This window comes from Rhinoraja longicauda, chromosome 5 (assembly GCF_053455715.1).
Source record: "Rhinoraja longicauda isolate Sanriku21f chromosome 5, sRhiLon1.1, whole genome shotgun sequence".
In the NCBI taxonomy this organism is placed as follows: Eukaryota; Metazoa; Chordata; class Chondrichthyes; order Rajiformes; family Arhynchobatidae; genus Rhinoraja; species Rhinoraja longicauda.
In genome coordinates this window covers 59218262-59237902 of record NC_135957.1, presented here as the reverse complement: position 1 = coordinate 59237902, position 19641 = coordinate 59218262, and the positions used below count along the sequence as shown (strand labels likewise).

The 19641-nt window shown below is 41.1% G+C and overlaps 1 protein-coding gene across 1 annotated transcript in view; it reads left to right on the top strand.

Annotated features, from left to right (window-relative positions):
* frk (fyn-related Src family tyrosine kinase) overlaps window positions 1-5308 on the top strand; it is an 87575-nt gene extending 82267 nt beyond the window's left edge. The window contains exons 6-8 of the mRNA XM_078399623.1: window positions 2189-2370; window positions 2645-2810; window positions 3187-5308. Of these exons, the coding sequence (XP_078255749.1) occupies window positions 2189-2370; window positions 2645-2810; window positions 3187-3401 (563 nt within the window). The 3' untranslated portion in view covers window positions 3402-5308. The remainder of the gene's footprint in view (window positions 1-2188; window positions 2371-2644; window positions 2811-3186) is intronic.
* The last annotated feature ends 14333 nt before the right edge of the window (window positions 5309-19641 follow it).

Sequence of the window (19641 nt, the reverse complement as noted above, 5' to 3'; positions counted from 1 at the left end):
ATAAAGTAAATAATGAAGAATGTTCTGTCTAAGAGAATGGCCACATCAAATGATGGAATTACTAGGAGGAAAGAACTGTATTTCCATACAACATAGAAGGCAGCCCCTTTGACTCATCCTGTCTATTCTGGCTCACAGTGCAATGGTTTCCTGTATTTTCCCTGTTTTCTAAACTCCCCACATGCCCAGTTTCTATTAATCTCTGGGGAGGAGAGCTCTAGGAAGTGTTGCAGAGCAGAGGAATCCAGGAGTATAGGTACATAGTTTGTTGAAAGAGGCATCACAGGTAGATAGGGTGGTCAAAAAGGCTTTTGGCATATTGACCTTCATCAGTCACAGCATTGAGTATAGAAGTTGGGAGGTCATATTGCAGTTGTATAAGACATTGGTGAGGCTGCATTTAGAGTATTGTGTTCAGTTTTGGGCACCGTATTATAGGAAAGATGTCAAGCTGGAAAGTGTGCAGAGAAGATTTATGAGGATGTTGCCAGGACTCGAGGGTCTGGTTATTGGGAGAGGTTGAGCAGGCTCTGACTCTATCACTCAAATCTATTCCTTGGAGTACAGGAGGATGAGGGGGTGATCTGATAGAGGTGTACCAAATCATGAGGAATAGATTGGGTAGATGCACAGAATCTTGCCCAGAATTGGGGAATCAAGGACCCGAGCAGCTAAGTTTAAGGTGAGGGGGGGAAAGTTTTCATGGGAATCCAAGGAGTAACTTTTTCATGCAAAGGGAGGTAGGTGTCTGGAATGAGCTGCTCGAGGTGGTAGTTGAGACAGGTACTATAAAAATGTTTAAGAAACATTTGGACAGGTTCATGGATAGGACAGGTTAAGAGAGATGTGGGCCAAATGCAGGCAGGTAGGACTAGTGTAGATGGGACATGTTGGCCAGTGTGGCCAAGTTGGGCTGAAGAGCCTGTTGCCATGATGTTAGACTCTGACTCTATCACTCAAATCTATGTCAATTAACACTGGCCAATTAAACATCTTCCGACTGCACATCTATGGGCTGTGGTGGGGAAACCAAAGCACCCAATGAAAACCTATAGAGTCACGAGGAAAAGATACAAACTGCACACAGGCAGCACCTGACATCAGGATTGAACTCAGGTTGCAGGAGCTGTGAGGCAACTGCTCTCCCAGCTGTGCCACTAGTCCATCCACTCTGCCCAGTACTGTACTTAACATCCAAGACTCAAGGTTAATTTTAGGTTTAGGTTTATTATTGTCATGTACTGAGGTACCATGAAAAGCTTTGATTTGCATGCTATCTAAGCAGATCAGATAATACTATACATAACTACAATCAAGTCAAACTCAAGTACAATAAACAGAGCAAATGAGAAGGTGCAGAGGACAGAATATAATTCCCTACATTGCAGCGCATCATTTTCAGAGACAAAGTCCAGAGTCCACAATGGGGTAGAGCTGAATTGACCAGTACACTAGCCTATGGAAGGACCATTCGGAAATCTGTTCCTGATTCTGATGGCGTATGCTTTCAGATTTTGGTACCTTCTGCCTGACGGCAGTATAGAGAAGAAGGAATAACTGGGGCAAGGCAATTCTGATACAGAGGCTGCTTTTCCGGTGCAGCATGAAATGTAGATGGAGTCAATGGTGGGTAGTCTGGGCTGTGTGATGCACTGGGCTACATTTACAATTCTCTGCAATTCCTTATGGTCTTGGGCAGAGCTGTTTCCAAACTAAGCTGCAATGCAACCTGACAGTATGCTTTCTATGGTGCATCTGTAGAAGTTTGCAAAAAGAGTAATTAAACAGGAAGTCCAAGAGTGTGAAGGCAAGGCACATGTTAAAGCTACAGTTACAATATTCGTGTGATCTCTGAAGGACAGTACACAAATGATGAGGAGGAGAAACTGAGCGTAACAAATGTGGCCATTTGTTTGCTTCAATTTGATTATGCCAAATAATAAATGGAATCTTGACTAAGAATCTTTTGATGTCAAGAATACTACACTACATAAACAAGGTTTGCAAATGCCAATTTTGACAAAATACCTTTAATTTCAGGTGATATTAAAGTGAAAAAAAAATCCTTTGCTGCTTGTAAAATAAGAAATAGTACTGATTTTCATCTGGTTGATAACTGTTCATCACATTAAGGACGAATAGAAATAATTTTTTTAATGTAATATTTGCCATATATTAATTTCAACAGAAAACCAGGGGACAAGTTTGGTCATAAGTGACCTACTGGAAATGTCAGCGCAAGTAGCTTCAGGAATGGCATATCTGGAAGTTCAAAATTATATTCATCGTGATTTAGCTGCCAGGAATGTTCTGGTTGGGGAGAATAACATCTGCAAGGTAGCTGATTTTGGACTTGCCCGAGTTTTTATGGTAAGAATAACAGTTATATTCCACTCATTTCATTGTTCATTTAAACAACTGGCATGGGCTGATATGCATGTTGGCCGACTGAATGTGGCTGTGTGGAGCAATGCAGATTCTGAGCAACGAGTGTGGCCACTGAGCCCTGATCAGCAAAATATAAAGCCAATATCTTGTCAATATAATTTATCATATTATTTGAACTATTGGATGTTTTGAACTATTGAACTATTGCCCACTATTGGATACATGGTTACTGATACAATTTTAAAAATATCATTAGCAAGAAGATGAAAATGTTTATGAAGCAAGGGAAGGAGCAAAGTTTCCTGTGAAGTGGACTGCACCAGAAGCCATCCATTCAAATAAGTTCAGCATCAAATCAGATGTTTGGTCCTTTGGAATACTGCTGTATGAAATTATCACTTACGGAAAGATGCCTTATCCAGGTGAGTTTATCACTTAATACCCTTAAGTTCAGGATCACTAAGGTGCTGACACTTTTCCTTCCTTCTTGAGCTTTCTGGAGGGGTTTGAGCGAATGGAATCCAGATTAGGAACAGTTTGCGCATGTGTATCATATTTTTGCCAGTAAACAAACTCGTTGCAAATCCGAATATTGCTGCGGACAGATTAAATCCACGCGGCAGATTCTGTCCGAAGATGGAAATTTAGTGATCCCTCTAATGGAATTATTAATAGCTTTTGAAGAGTTTTTAAAAAAAGTTTTAAATGAAAAATATGTAACTTTTGAGAAATTTTCGGCACATTCATGTTTCTGTTTTTTAGAATTTTGTAAAATATTGAACATTTTCTTTTTTTCAGGGATGACAAATTATCAAGTAATCCAGGAGTTGGCAAAAGGATATAGAATGCCTTGCCCTGCAGAATGCCCCTTGCCACTGTATGAAATCATGATAGAATGTTGGAAAGACAATGATTGTGAACGGCCAACATTTGAGACCCTCCAATGGAAGCTGGAGGACTTCTTTCAGACTGATCTTTCAACCTACACAGACGCTGGTGTTTTTGTTAGTTAATATCAGCAAACATTGATGATTTAGTGCCTGCAATGAATAGAACTGATTTAATATTCAAATCTTGGATTTTGTTAAATAATTTAATGGCTTTGATTTAGGCTGGTACGTATACGTATATCAAACAACCATAAGTTCATGCACTTGCCCAAAGGCTGTAAAGGATTCCATGTCATTGATGTTAATTTGCACATTATTTTTGAAGAACGTGTACTGAATCTTGTTACTTTTCATAAGTAGCTGGAGTGACATCATTGAAGTGGACTATATTAATGAAGAGGCCAATCAGCAGTCCATGGTTCATGGGGAAAAAAAAATCTGTTTTGAATATGCTGAGATAAAGGATATGCACAAATGTTTGGTGGGAATAACGCAACGTTATTTTCTGGTTCAAAGAGTCCGTCTATTCAGAAGCATAACAATAATTACTTGGACTAGCTTCTGGAAATGTCCCCTCGCTGTTGGAGATGGAGGGGTGGGGGGGAAGATGTTTCAAAAAAGACAGGGAAGGAATAATAAATAGATCAGCTGTTAGCTATGCTATTTAGCCAAGAGATGCAGCAAGGAAAGAGACCCTTTGGCTATTCAAGTTCACGCCGACCATCGATCATCCATCCATTCACACTAGTTCTATGTTCTAGGGGCAATTTTCCAAAGCCATTTAACCCACAAATCTGCAAGTGTTGTGAATGTGGGAGGAAACAGGTGCACCTGGAAAAACCCCACATGATCACAGAGAGAACGTGCAAACTCCATGCAGACAACACACGGGGTCAAGATCAAACCTGGATCTCTGGCATTATAAGGTAGCAGCTCTACCAATTGCATCACTGTGCTGCCCTGGAGCTGGAGATATTCCTGAAAAATCCTGTTCAGACACCAACATCCAAACTGGAAATGTGTAGATATTTTTATTGACCACATTAAAAAAGAAAATCTAGAAGGGTTTATAAAGGTTACACAAAAAGCTATTACATATTTGACCATTCCACCAAATATGTACAAAAATAGAAGAAATTTGTAAGTGCTTTTGTGATGTTATACAATACATATTATACAACTAACCAGTCCTGCCCAAATTTGTTCATATAGCAGGTGCCAGATTTTATTAGTTTCAGTCTTAATCACCCCACGCTCCTCAACTACACCACTTCTGGGGAAACTTAAAGGCTCACACATAATTTCAGTTAATATCATAACAAGATAAATAGGTGTCATATAAAGAGAAAATAATGATACACATTTGTCTTCCATTGTTCACCCATCAATGCATCTGTAGAAAATATTGACAAAGATACATGTCTCCTTCAATAATTAGTGGGCTCCTTTGCTAAGTGCAAATGTAAAGTCTAAAACATTTGGTAATAGTCATTTAACTAACGCATTATCATATCATATCATATCATATATATACAGCCGGAAACAGGCCTTTTCGGCCCTCCAAGTCCGTTCCGCCCAGTGATCCCCGTATATTAACACTATCCTACACCCACTAGGGACAATTTTTACATTTTACATTTACCCAGCCAATTAACCTACATACCTGTACGTCTTTGGACTACGTCTAAGACTCATTCAGCAGGTACTTTACAATACATATTCAAATTCTACTGCAATCTGTGTAGTATTTAATGTGCCTCCAAAATATGTACATAATTTTACATTGTAGGATTATTTGGAATTCAATGTATTTTTTACGGTGTGATTTGCTGCTCGTCGAGATGTACATACATATAGATGATGAAAACTAAAATGGAAGTAATCATGTTCCATATTAGTTTTGAACAAGAAAATTATTTAAACCTACAACTATTCCAGTCTTTTTTTAGTTTTTCTTTGTTAAAATCTCTGTTAAACCTAATTCACTATTTTTGATAAAGGGCTTGTTTAAGAAAATGCCAACTAAACTTAGAACTAAACTGGATAACATTTTATTTAGGATTTTGACTTTGCACCAGCACAAATGAGTATTCAGTTGTTTTTTTAATTGTGTGATTTCTATCAAGTTGTTAATTGGAATCGTCCCTTCCAGCAGACCAAGGTATGACTTAGCAACTTGCAAAACTGTCTTACAGTGTAATGTGAAGTAAAAAACTCCAAGAAGATTTTAATTATGAAATATTGGGTCAGATTTTGCTGAAAGAGTAACAGAATTTAAATGGTGCATGATTCAAATAGTGTACAAATTGGTCAGGAACTAGTAGCAATAGAGAGTGCCTTGTAAATAGTGAACTACCAAAGGTTGCAGGTAATTTGCATTAACCTGCCATAACGTTCATCAGTCACTGAAAGTAAGCATGCAGGTACAGCAGGCAGTGAAGAAAGCTAATGGCATGTTGGTCTTCATAACATAAGGAGTTGAGTATAGGAGCAAAGAGGTCCTTCTGCAGTTGTACAGGGCCCTAGTGAGACCACACCTGGAGTTTTGTGCGCAGTTTTGGTCTCCAAATTTGAGGAAGGACATTCTTGTTATTGAGGGAGTTCAGCATAGGTTCTCGAGGTTAATTCCCAGGATGGCGGGACTGTCATATGTTGAAAGAATGGAGCGAGTGGGCTTGTATACACTGGAATTTAGAAGGATGAGAGGGGATCTTATTGAAACATGTAAGATTATTAAGGGATTGGACACGCTAGAGGCAGGAAACATGTTCCCGATGTTGGTGGAGTCCAGAACCAGCGACCACAGTTTAAGGATAAGGGGAAGGTCATTTAGAACGCAGATGAGAAAAAACTTTTTCACCCAGAGAGTTGTGAATCTGTGGAATTCTCTGCCTCAGAAGGCACTGGAGGCCAATTCTCTGGATGCTTTCAAGAGAGAGTTAGATAGAGCTCTTCAAGATAGCGGAGTCAAGGGATATGGGGGAAGGCAGGAACGGGGTACTGATTGTGGATAATCAGCCATGATCACAGTGAATGGCGGTGCTGGCGCGAAGGGCCGAATGGCCTACTCCTGCACTTATTGCCTATTGTCTGTAACCTCTGAAATGTATTTAACCTCACTGAAATCCCTATATTTACACATTATCCTTTAATCCACTGAAAAATGAACCAAAAAATAAAAGGGGTTCACACACTCTTTTAACATTGCAATGATTATTGATGACTTCTAATCAATCTTTTACAGAATATTTATAAATATGAAAATGTATAAATATATACCTGCCTGAGTTTGGCCCATATCCCTCTAAACCTATTCTATCCATGTATCTGTCCAAATGTGTTTTACATGTTGCCTCAACTACTTCTTCCGGCAACTTGAAATATATCTACCACCCTTTGTGTAAAAAAAGTTGCCCCTCAGGTTCATATTAAATCTTTCCCCCCTCCCTTTAAAACCATGTCCTCTGGTTCATGAATCCCTTTCTCTGGGTAAAAGACTGTGCATTTACCTCCTATATTCCTCTCATGATCTTATACTGTACACCTCTATAAAGTCAGAAGTGATAGGAGCAGAATTAGGCCATTCGGCCCATCAGATCTACTCTGCCATTCAATCATGGCTGATCTATCTCTCCCTCCTAACCCCATTCTCCCGCCTTCTCCCCATAACCCTTAACACCTGTACTAATCAAGAATCTATTTATCTCTGCCTTAAAAATATCCATTGACTTGGCCTCCACAGCCTTCTGTGGCATCACCCATCACACTCCATCCTCCTGATAAGATCACCCATCATCCTCCTGCACTCCAAATAACGTTCCTTTCTTTCGGAAAATTTAGTATTCAATACTTCAATGTTTTGTTTTCTTTGACTTTTATCCCTCTCTGAATCGTGTTTTTCCCTTTCTTTTTCTCTGACATTGGATCCTCCCACTTCATTTACCCTCCCTTTTAATTCATCATTTATTTGTCACTCCTTTATTCTCATGAGATAAGGTAGTGCACCATTTGTTGCACAGTGTATCAAGGAACCAGATGTACTTTGGCTCGCAATGCCCTAATATCGGGGCAGGCGACAACTCTCAGAATATTGATAATCAAACTCGCCGACAAGTGAGTACCGTGGTAGTCTGGTGTGCTGACCTCTGGTGGGCTGAGGCCAGGCAACAACTCTCAGACACCTCCTCCTACTTATCCTTGGACCATGACCCCACAGAGGAGCACCAGGCCTTAATATCACACACCATTTCCGATTTTATTGCTTAGAGCTCTCTGCCTTCTAAAGCCTCCAACCTTATCCAGCCCTACAAGGCCCGATTTTATCTTCTCCCCAAAATCCACAAACAGACCTGTCCTGGCAGATCCATTGTTTCGGCTTGCTCATGTCTCACCAAATTAATTTCCACATACCTCGACTCCATCCTTTCCCTCCTGGTCCAATTCCTCCCTACGTATGTCCAAGACACCTCACATGTTCTTCGTCTCTTCAACGACTTCCGTATTCTAGGCCCCCACTCCCTCATCTTTACCATGGATGTCCAGTCACTCTACACCTCCATCCCCCACCAGGAAGGTCTTAAAGTCCTCCGTTTCTTCCTCGACTGCAGAACCAGCCAATTTCCGTCTACCAATATGCTCCTCCGCTTAGCAGAGCTGGTCCTTCCCCTCAACAACTTCTCCTTCGACTCCTCCCACTTCCTCCGAATCCAAGGCATTGCTATGGGCACTCGCATGGGGCCCAGCAATGCCTGCCTCTTTGTAGTGTACGCCGAACAATCACTGATCCAGGAGAACACTGGCCCTATCCCCGAACTCTACCTGCGCTACATTGACGACTGCATCAGTGCTACCTGCACCCATGCAGAACTTACTGACTTCATCAACTTCACGACCAATTTCTATCCTACACTCAAATTCACTTGGACCATCTCCAACATCTCCCTACTGTTTCTCGATCTCACCATCTCCATCACAGGAGACAGACTATTAACCAACATCTACTGCAAACCTACGACTCCCATAGCTATCTAGACTACACTTCTTCCCACCCTGCTTCCTGTAAAGACTCTATCCCCTACTCCCAATTCCTCAGTCTACACCGCATCTGCGCTCAGGATGAGGTTTTCCACACTAGATCATAGTAGATGTCCTCATTCTTTATCCCCACTTCCATTATAGATGAGGCTCTCACTAGGGTCACCTCGATATCCTGCAGCTTCGCTCTTGCTCCCCCTCCCCCCATTCGCAACAAGGACAGTGTCCCCCTTGTCCTCACCTTCCACCCCATCAACTGTCGCATACAGCATATATTCCTCCAACACTTTCGCCACCTCCAACGTGATCCCACTACTGGCCACATCTTCCCATCTCCACCCCTTTCTGCTTTCTGCAGAGACCCTCCGCAGCTCTCTGGTCAACTCGTCCCTTCCCACCCAAACCACCCCCCCAGGTACTTTCCTCTGCAACCGCAGGAGATGCAACACATGTCCCTTTACCTCCTCTCTTCATCCAAGGACCCCAACAGTCTTTTCAGGTGAGGCAGAGGTTCACTTTGTACATCCTCCATCCTCATCTACTGTATCCGCTGTTCCAGGTGTCAACTTCTGTACATCGGCGAGTCCAAGCGCTGGCTGGGCGATCGTTTCGCTGAACACCTCCGCTCAGTCCACCTTAACCTACCTGATCTCCCGGTTGCTCAGCACGTTAACTCCCCCTCCCATTCCCAATCTGACCTTTCTGTCCTGGGCCTCCTCCTTTGTCAGAGTGAGGCCCAGCATAAATTGGAGGAACAGCATCTCATATTTTGCTTGGGTAGCTTACACCCCAGCGGTATGAACATTGACTTATTTGACTTCAAATAGCCCTTGCTTTCTCTATCCCCTCCCCTTCCCAGTTCTCCCACCAGTCTTACTGTCTCCGACTACATTCTATCTCTGTCCCGCCCACTCCCCTGGCATCAGTCTGAAGATGTGTCTCGACCCGAAATGTCACCCATTCCTTCTCTCCAGAGATGCTGCCTGTCCCGCTGAGTTATTCCACCATTTTGTGTCCACCCTAGTATCAGAGATGGTTTCCAGTATTTTTTGTGTGTACATCTCTGGGTTATGAATAACTGAGATCCAAACAAGCTCCCATAAATTCATGTCCCATGAATGGCAAAACTAGTTTTCTCTCTCTCTCTCCATTTTTAGCAATTGTTCTTTATTATCAGTCCTACATGCTTTTGATGCCATTCATTATAAAACTCTGCAGGCATGATTTTCAAGCGATTTTGTGTATTTTCCGACATTGCCAGAATTGACTTATGGACATCTGTTAAAATGAAACCTCTGCATTAACCAGCTACCATCTGTAAATCTAAAAATGTTTTTTTTTTCCTTAAACATGTTGTTCTATTCCAACAAAATCTGGCTCACTGTTTATATAAGTGCCTTTATTGAATATCAATTGCTGGATTATCAGATGTAAAAAAAAGAATGCCAATTTAAATTTACATCTTTTGTGATAAAGAAAAGATATAGTTGTCATGGTTATCAGTTTTGCCTTTTGATATCTTTAACAGTTTTTGGTGACTACTGTGCTCAATAATAAGCCAAACTCAACCACTGAAGCTAAGCTCCATGTCCATGGAATTTGAACTTACATTTGATTGCCTGCATTCCCAAATTGTCATCCCTGGATCAGCAAGGCAGCATGGACATCGCAATGTGCTACTGCTGTGGATTTATACATAGACATAACAGGATTGAGTGAAGCAGTATCTGATTATTTTTATAGTATAAACTGAAAAATAGGTTTCCTTAAGGCATGGTAACAGTAATGAGCTCTACATGTACTCACTTGCCAAAATGTGGATCTGCGAGATGATTGATAGCCTTGCCCTTCAGACTTATCCTTCAGTTATTCTACTTCTAATTAGTTTAGCAAGACAGTACTCTCATGTGTCCAATACTGCTTGAATAATGCATTAGTCTATTTTTTTCATATACTGACAGAATTTTGGAAAAAAGGAAATTGCTAAATTAACTATTAGAGCCTTTGAACACTGAATTGTATTTCTTCACAGATATGGTTTAATGTCCAGACATCAATTTTGTATACTGATTGCACAATAGAGCACTTACGGCAAAATTTAATCATGTTGATTTCTAAGTAAGGAACTGTTTCATAAATTTATCAGGCCTCACGATTACCTTACAAGACTCAGTATGTGAAAGCTTATGCTCATTCATCTGAATTGCTTTCTCAGCTATTTCAGAAGGATTGTGTAATTTAAATGGGTTAACATAATCCAGCAAATGGAAAATCGAATTTTATACAACATATGACACTTTTTAATAAAGGGGCATATGAAAAGTTTTTTGCAACACATTGAGACTATTAATGTTAATCAGCACCTCATAGTAGGATTATTTAATAATTTCACTGTTTATTTTACATTAATTACCTGGAAAAAAATATTAGTTTGGCATTCAGTTTACTGTTATGCTGATGTTACATAATCTTGCCTTAGATTTTATAACAAACATTTGTAATGTTCACGATTTTTGTTTAGAATTGAAGTCCCAACCATCTTTGTACTAGTATTTCTTGATTTAAAAAAAACTTTTAAATCATTTTCAAAAAAATCTGATATCACTATGCTATTATGGAACATATGCTTCAAATGAAATCTTGTAGTATTTCTATTTCCTGTCAATAATAAAAATGTGTCTTAAAAAAAAAGTATTTTCTTCCCTTAATTGACCATTAACTCGGTACCTATTAAGATATTGGATCTTGTGCTTCCAAAACTCCTCATAATAAAATTATGTTCAAAGTTAGTAAAAAAACAAAGTAGTTATTCATTAGAAACATTAATCATTATTAAGTGAGAAGTGTTGATTCGGTAAGATCTTGGAATCCAGGGTTATGAGGAATGGGCACAGAAGAGAAGATGTAGCCTGGAGCTGATTAGCCATAATCACGTTGAATAATGAGGCAAGCTTGTGGGGCTGACTGGCCTACTCCTCCTTCCATTTTGTATTCTTATGAGTTAGTCACTTCTGCCAATGATTATGTGCTAGTGTAAAGCCTTTATGATTGCATTGAAAGAGAGAATACATGGCAATAAGGAACTACAGCTATTGGTTTACCAATAATTCACAAAGTGCTGGAGTAACTCAGTGGGTCAGGCAGCATATCTGGAGAACATGGATAGGTGCCAATTCAGGTCGGGACCCTTCTTTGGACCAATTGTGGTAAACTGGAAAAAAGGTGAAGGATGGGACAAAGCCTGGCAAGTGGTGGATAGGTGTATATATATATATATATCTTCTTAAGTCCTTTGCTTGTCTAGAGAGCATAGGCCATTGACAAATGTCCTCCACCTCACTCGGTTGTTGGCGGTTCTTTCGAGATCTCCCCAGTTGAGCCCACTCCCAGATATTTCTGCCTGGACACCTCTTCTCCAGCTGTTCCTGGGGCGCCCTCTTTTCCTTTTTCCTTGGGAGTTCCATTTCAGGGCTTGCCGGGTGATGTTTGTGGCAGGTTTTCTGAGGATGTGTCCAATCCAACTCCATTTTCTCCTTCAAATTTTAAGTCAATGGGATCCTGGCTTGTTCTTTTCCACAGGTCCACATTGCTTACTTTGTCTCTCCTCCAGATGTTTAGTATTCTCCTGAGGCAGGTGTTAATGAATGTTTGCAGCCTGTTTGTTGTGTGTTTTGTTGTTTTCCATGTCTCTAATCCATACAACATTACCTATATATATATATATATATCTCTATATATATATATATATATATATATATATTCATTTACATGACAGGATCTATCAAAGTATTTACTTGTTTGAGACTTAATTTAAGTGGATGTGACCATACTCCATAGCTTTTGCAATTCCATTTGCAGCACCAATAGTGCAAACCAGAAGTACAGAAATATACATTACAGTCTGCACCATCGATATTATTTTAAAAGTAACAGTGAGATACAAATCCAGAAATTAGTTTTCTGAGCCCTACTGATCTCCACTGGTTTTTGCAGTAATAAATCTTTGAAAATGGAGAGCAGAATAAAGGCTTCAGTTCACCAGAAGACTCTGAATTCTGCCAGAAGATCATATAAAAAAACTTTTCAGATCAGCCAGGACTGTGATAGATTGCTGCCTGCACCATTTTTCTGTCAGTGTTGCAAATAATAAGATTGTGACATTGGGAGCAAATTTTGCTCACTTTGCCTTTGAAATTTTGCAAATGGATGCTCCTTGTAATTAGAACTCTGACTAAATCTAAGCATTGCTGCCGCAGGTGTTGAACTGAGTTTTCATGTTGTTCCGACAATTTAGATTTCATTCTATTTGTAGGAGTTATTTGACCCCCATCTGAATGGGGATCAGATGGAGTGGATTGCCAATCTGCTTATCTCATTTCAAAAATATCTGCTTTCATCCCATCTTGAGCCTCTAAACAGTTGCAATCCCACTTCAAAATTCTGAATCCACGTGTGAGTTTGCATATGTCATCAGCTGAATGGGGAAGGGCTCGTGCCAAAGCAGAAAATGCTGGAGGCACACAAGAGGTCGGATAGAATCTGTGGAAGGAGAAACACAGTTAAAGTTTCAGGTCCAAGACTGATGTTTCAGGTAAGACATTCAATGTCCTGACAAAGGGTTCTGGACCTGGAACGTTAACTCAGTTTGAGAGTAAAACCTACAACTTAATCTCCACCTGTCTCTGATGAAACAGATGTGTCAGAAGGATTTGCAGATGCTGAACAGCCGACACCGAAGATAGACACAAAATGGCGGAGTAACTCAGTGAGACTGGCGACACAAAATGGTGGAGTCTCGACCCAAAACATCACCCATTCCTTCTCTCCAGAGATGCTGCCTGTCCCGCTGAGTTACTCTAGCATTTTGTGTCGATTTGCTGTTGAAACACAGCCTAATTTAAGCAACAGTGCTACATCTAAAGGACATTAAGATGCAGGCATGTAAGCATTGACTAAAGGTCGGGCATTCCTGGAGTCAATCGTCACAGCTGTCAACAATATTAATCCTGTCTGCAGGATTGTCGTGTTTCTTTAAAGGTTGTGTGTTAGAAGGAAAAACAAATCTGTACTCACTTTGAAGGGATCATCTCTGTTGTTCTGGGTAGTGACTTAATTTCTACCACCCCTCCTACCTGCAAGACAGTATCACGGTTCCTGCCTGCTTTGGCAGCAAATTAGCAGAACATTGCGTAAATGCAGCAGAAGTTTAAAACCCCAGTATGTTCCAAGCACCCACTACTCTTTATATTTTAAAATATCCTCCGCAAATGTCTTTTAAAGTTTGCCCCTTTCACCTTAAAACTATGCCCTCTAGTCTTTAACATTTTCACCTTTGGAAAAAAGTTCTGATTGTCTACCCTATCTATGCTTCTCATGGTTTTTATACGCTTCTGTTAGGTCTCCCCTCAACATTCAGCATTCCAGAGAAATCAATCCAAGTTTGTCCAACCTTGCCTTATAGCTAATAGCTTCTAATCTAGGCAGCAATCTAGTCAACCTCTTCTGCACCCTCTCCAAACCCTCCACATCCTTCCTGTATTGGGGCAACCAGAACTACAATACTGCAAATGCGGCCTCAGCAAAGTCCTATAAAGCTGCATTATGACTTCCAGACTTTTATATACAGTGCCCTGACCTATGAAGGTAAGCAGACCATATGCCTTCTTCACCACTCTATCTGCCTGTGTTGCCATTTTCAGGGAGTGGTGGACTTGACGCCCAAGTGTATTAATGCTGTTAAGTGTCTTGTCAATAACTCTATACTTTCCCCCTCCATACTTCCAGAATACAATCTTCATCAATATATAGTGGCATCTATATTCAGTTATTAAGTTTCCAACCTTCCCTCTGGTAGGATGATTAGGGTGTTCTAGCACCTTAATCATCCCAAAAAAAAGACATTGCAAATAAATATATTTACTATGCGTTAACTCCCTGTCCATGAACTGCTTGTAGTGGCTCAAGTTCTGGAATATAACTGTGTGGCAATGAAATAGTGAGAGAAGATGAAGGAAAGATTCACACGAATGTTACTGGCACAGGAGAGTTTGAGTTATAAAGTGAGACTGGATAGGCTGGGAATGTTTTCTCTGGAACAAAGAAGGCGGATGGGGTGATCCACTGGAAGTTTATAAAACCATGAGGGGCGTAGACAACATGGATGGTCACAGTTGTTTTCTAATGGTTGGGGAGTCTAAACCTAGTAGCAATAAGTTAAAAGTGAGTGGTAAAAGATTCAAAGGAGATCTGAGGGGAAAGTTCATGGGTATATGGCACAAGTTGTCAGAGGAAGTGGTAGAGACGAGTACAATTACAACATTAAAAAAACATTTGGACAGGTATATGGATAAGAAAGTTATACTGGCCAAATGCAGGCATATTGTACTGGTCGAGGGAGGCACCTGGAATGGATCGGTCAGGTTGGGCTGAAAGGCCTGTTTCTGTGCTGCATAACTCTACAATACTATACAGTATATCTAATATGTGTGTGTAGGAAAGAACTGCAGATGCTGGTTTAAATCGAACCTAGACACAAAATGCTGGAGTAACTCAGCGGGACAGGCAGCATTTCTGGAGAGAAGGAATGGGTGACGTTTTGGGCCGAGACCCTTCTTTAGACTATACATGTGTGTGTGTATCTGTGTTAGGAATCCACAAATCTTCCAAAGACCTTCCAGATCTTCCATGCTAACCAATTATGCTAACTAAAGGATAAGTAGTTAGAACTTTGTCCCCTGTTAGTGATACTAAACACCGTAGATAAACGTGTCACATTTTTACTCTGAAATGTATTTCATTGATCTGAATGGAATCAATTTCAGAGGCAGAATGTAATATGACGACACTACAATAACGCACATTTATAGCTCGTAACTGAGGATGAATTTCTAAGCAAAGATGCTTTCAACAAATGTGACATGAAAATTGCAATGCATTGAATGCAGCAGTGAGTCAGTCCAACATTTGCAAGAAGTGTGCACTACTAGGAACCTTTGAACATGTATGTTGAGGATCTGACAAACTAAAAGACTGAGAAATCATCTTTTTTCTTCAACCTGTCATTACTGTCCCACCAATTCATTTTTTCTCATTATAAATTTGTAAATGCGTGTATCTTATATTGAGTGGGTAAAGCAAATTGGTCAGAGAGTCCCCCCAAAAATGGACAGATTCTTGATTAGTACGGGCATCAGAGATTATGGGGAGAGGCAGGAGAATGGGATTGAGAGGGAAAGATATATCAGCCATGATTGAATAGCATAGACTTGATGGTCTGAATGGCCTAATTCTGCCCTTATCGTGGCTGTGTTCTGCAGCTGCGGCTCACCGGCAGTCTCTCTGTTTTTTGTTGTTGTTTTTTTGTCATTGTCGTCGTTAAATGTACGTTTTGTTTTATTTTTAACTCTGTGTATGTGGGGGGGTGGTGGGGGGGTTGGGGGAAACCTTTTTTCAAATCTCCTCCTCAACGGAGATGTGACCTTTACCGTGTCGTATCTCCGTTCGCGCTACGGCCTAACATCGTGGAGTCGGCGGCCTCCAGCTGGGATCGACCTCAAAGACTCCGGTCGCAGGGCCTGGACTTACCATCTCGGAGGCTTCGGCCGTGGGCCCTGCAGACCGCAACATCGGGAGTTCGCAGGTCCCTGGCTGGCGACCGGCTTTTGGGAGCTCCAGCCGTAGCAGCTTCGACCGCCCCGAAGCGCAAGGTACGATCGACCCGCCCGCAGGCCCCTCATCGCCCTGCGTGGCTCGGCCGCAGCACTTTCCATCGCCCGGTGGGGGCTCAGGACTTTCATCGGCCTGCTCGGCTCGGCCCTGGGACTTTCCATCGCCCGGTGGGGGCTTCAAAAAGTTGGGAGCCTCGATCACCTCGTGGCACCACGGGAGAAGAACGAGGAGGAGATAAGACTTTGCCTTCCATCACAGTGAGGGTATGCCTAGAGCAATCACTGTGATGGCTGTTTGTGTAAAAAATTATATCTGTGTGTCTTGTGCTTTTTAATGTCTACTGCCGGACCCTGACGTGAGAGGACGCTGGCGTTGTGTATTTCGCCGCTTTTCCGTCAGGAAAGTTTGTCTGTTTGTTTCTATGTTAATTGTTTTTGTAAAGCGCTTTGAGCATGCGATAAGGCGCTATATAAAATAAATGAATTATTATTATTATTATTATTATTATCACTTATGATATATATGATATGAACTGAAAACCAATGTGGAACTGCTATGGCGTGTTTTAATTTAGTGACTGAGATATAGAAAATATTTTAAAATTATTGTCTTTATCTTTAGCCTGATCTTTAGGTCCATCTTTGAAGTAATCATTTATGGAATAAGGAACACAGGGGTAATTACAAAGCTGGAGGCAAGTTTGTTTCTGTTGATACAAGAGTGTGTAGATGCTGGAACTTGGGAATTAAGTCTGAGGTTGTAATAGTAGCAATGTCCAAAAGTATTGATTTTACCAGAGCAATTATATTTTTAGGATTGTACATGAAGTTAAATTAATAACTTCTCAAGGACATGTACTTCAAGTTTTATATTTTTCTTACCTACTTTTCCTGCACCTTGTTGGGACGTTTTGGGAACATTTTGTTCCCAAAACGTCCCAAAACGTCACCCATCCTTTTTCTCCAGAGTTGATGTCAGACCAGCTGAGTTACTCTAGTACTTTGTGCCTGTCTTTGGTAAGCACTAGCATCTGCCATTCTTTCCTACACGGATTGTTAAGTTGTTGACTTGACAGCCAACACCAAACCCAATTATTCCACTCCAAAGTAGGATGTGCTTTTCCTTTCCATGGTGAAGTTGCTGCCTCTGAATGAAGTTTTATTTAGCAGATCAGGAAATTGACCGAGTCTACATTGTCACTCTTGGATGAACTGAAGTGAAGGGCATATGAAGAGCCTGTTGTGTAAATAATAACATTACACCAAAAGAAGAGTGAATGGTTTACATCAGTAGTTTCTCATGCACTTGGGGGAAAATAAGTATCTAATTCCTTGTGTTTATAAAATCATGAGGGGGATGGATAGGGTGAATGCACAGAGTCTTTTACCCAGAGTAGGGGAATCAAGAACCAGTGGAAATAGGTTTAAGTTGTGAGGGGAAATATTTAATAGGAACCCGAGGGACAACTTTTTCACTTCAAGGATGGTGGATATGTGGAACGAACTGCCAGAGGAGGCAGTTGAGGCAGTTGAGGCAGGTGCAATAACGGCATTTACAAGATACTTGGACAGGTGTCTTCCGCCAATTCACCCACCAACCTCCCACACCTGACTCCACCCGGCCATTACCACTCCCCTCTCACCTGGTTCCTCCCAACGCCTGCCAGCCTCTGCTTCACCCATCCCTCCCTCCTCGTTATGCACACTAGCCATCTCCCCTCTACCCCTGAAGTCCCGTTGCAGGATCTCAACAGGGTGGCCCAGGGCAGCACAGTTGTGAAGCTGGTAGAGCTGCTGCCTCACAGCGCCAGAGGCCTGGGTTCGATCCTGACTTAGGATGCTCTACGTGTGGAGTTTGCACATTCTCCCTGTGACCGTGTGGGTTTCCTCCATGTGTTCCGGTTTCCACCTACTTCATAAAGATGTGCAGGTTTGTAGGTTAATTTATTTCTATAAATTGCCTCTAGTGTGCAGGGAAATGTAGGGATGAGAAAATGGGATAAGATTGAACTAGTGTGAACGCATGATAGCATGAACTAAGTGGGCCAAAGGGCCTGTATCCACGCTGTATCACTAAACTAAACTGAAACATCCACCATCTCATAGATGCTGCTCGATCCACCAACATCCTCCAGCAGTTTATTTTTTCCCTTCAGAGAAGTAAGAGCCGGAAACCTTGGCTCCATTTGCTCTGTCTCTCTCCTGTTTCTCTTTCCATGGGCTGATATTCATGTCAAATATTCAATCACTAATCAAGACCCAAGAGATGGCAGAGGCTGGAATTTGGAGCAGAAATAAAACAAACCGTTTGAAGAATTCAGCGGTTTGAGGAGCATCTGTGTTTGGAAAGGGATTTTCACCATTTCGGATCGTGACCCTGCATCAGGACTGAAAGTGACGAGGGAAGATTGTCAGTACAAAGAGTAGCGGCGATACAGGGGCCGGAGGCAATAGCTGGACTGAGGAGGGGCGAAGGAAAATGGAAAGAAGGAGTGTGGCAGGGGAAAGAGAGGTTTGGAGCCAGGAGACAGAGGCAGGGGGTTAGATGTGGAACAAAACAAGGTTGTGTACCCATACAAGATGTGGAACCATACAAGGGGTGTAGCAGCACTTATCTCAACTTAAACATTTTCTGGGAATACTTGAAAGTTCCATTCTGCCCAAATCCATGTCTTTACCACAAACATTTTCAGCGGCCACTAATTTTTGAGAAAGTTAAAAACTGGTTGATTAGTTCTACAGCAGTATGTGCGTGACTTTTGCAGAATCTGAATTATTTTTTCATGAGGCAAGATATTTGCTCAGTTACACTGTTTGCATGAAAGACATTTTAAAATAATGAAAAATATTCCTTCTACAGCTGCCTAAGTCAGTGCTTATTTTTTGCAATTAATTTTGAAGGCAATACCTGATGTATTTTTAATTAACTAGGGTTTAATCACGACTGTTTGTCTGCAAAGCATCGCATTTTGATGCACCATTTCATAAATCAAAGTGGGATTTTCATATCCTGACCAGTCGTGCGGGAGAAACAATGGTCTGCCCCTGCCATCCAAACAGACATCCTTGTCGCATGAATAATTATAAACTGCTTCACTAGATTGTACACAGGTTTCATAAAATCGTTTAATCTGTTTTTAACAGGCACATTTCTCGCTAAAAATGAGCTTCCTGAGATTTGGTATCTAAACACTTAACAACTTCAATTTCCTAAATATCTTTTATTAAATTGCTCTGTAAAATTTACAGTGCATATTTCTCCCCGCTAGTCACTTTGAATCATCAGTCAAGACCCTAACAATGGCTATATCGCAATGTTTAAGTGCTGTAGTGTGAATTTTAGAGCTTTTACAACCTCCACCATGAAATTGTAAGGAAGAAATAATGCTGCAAAATCCATTGTGCATAACATGAAAAATAATAGATGTAGCTGAGTGAGTTCAAGACTGTAATCTTGCCTGTGGCTTTCGATAATGGTCATGACCTGCTGGAACTCTGTGGCAGTGCCTCGTGTCATCACCTGTGCTCCGTCAGTGAGAACATTACCCCACATTCAATCCCGGCCATTTGTCATTCTCTTTTTTTAATCAAAGTTTGTATGTGAAACTTGGGTTTTTAATAAAATTTATATCAGATTGTTAGCAGGAATTTACAGAACAGCC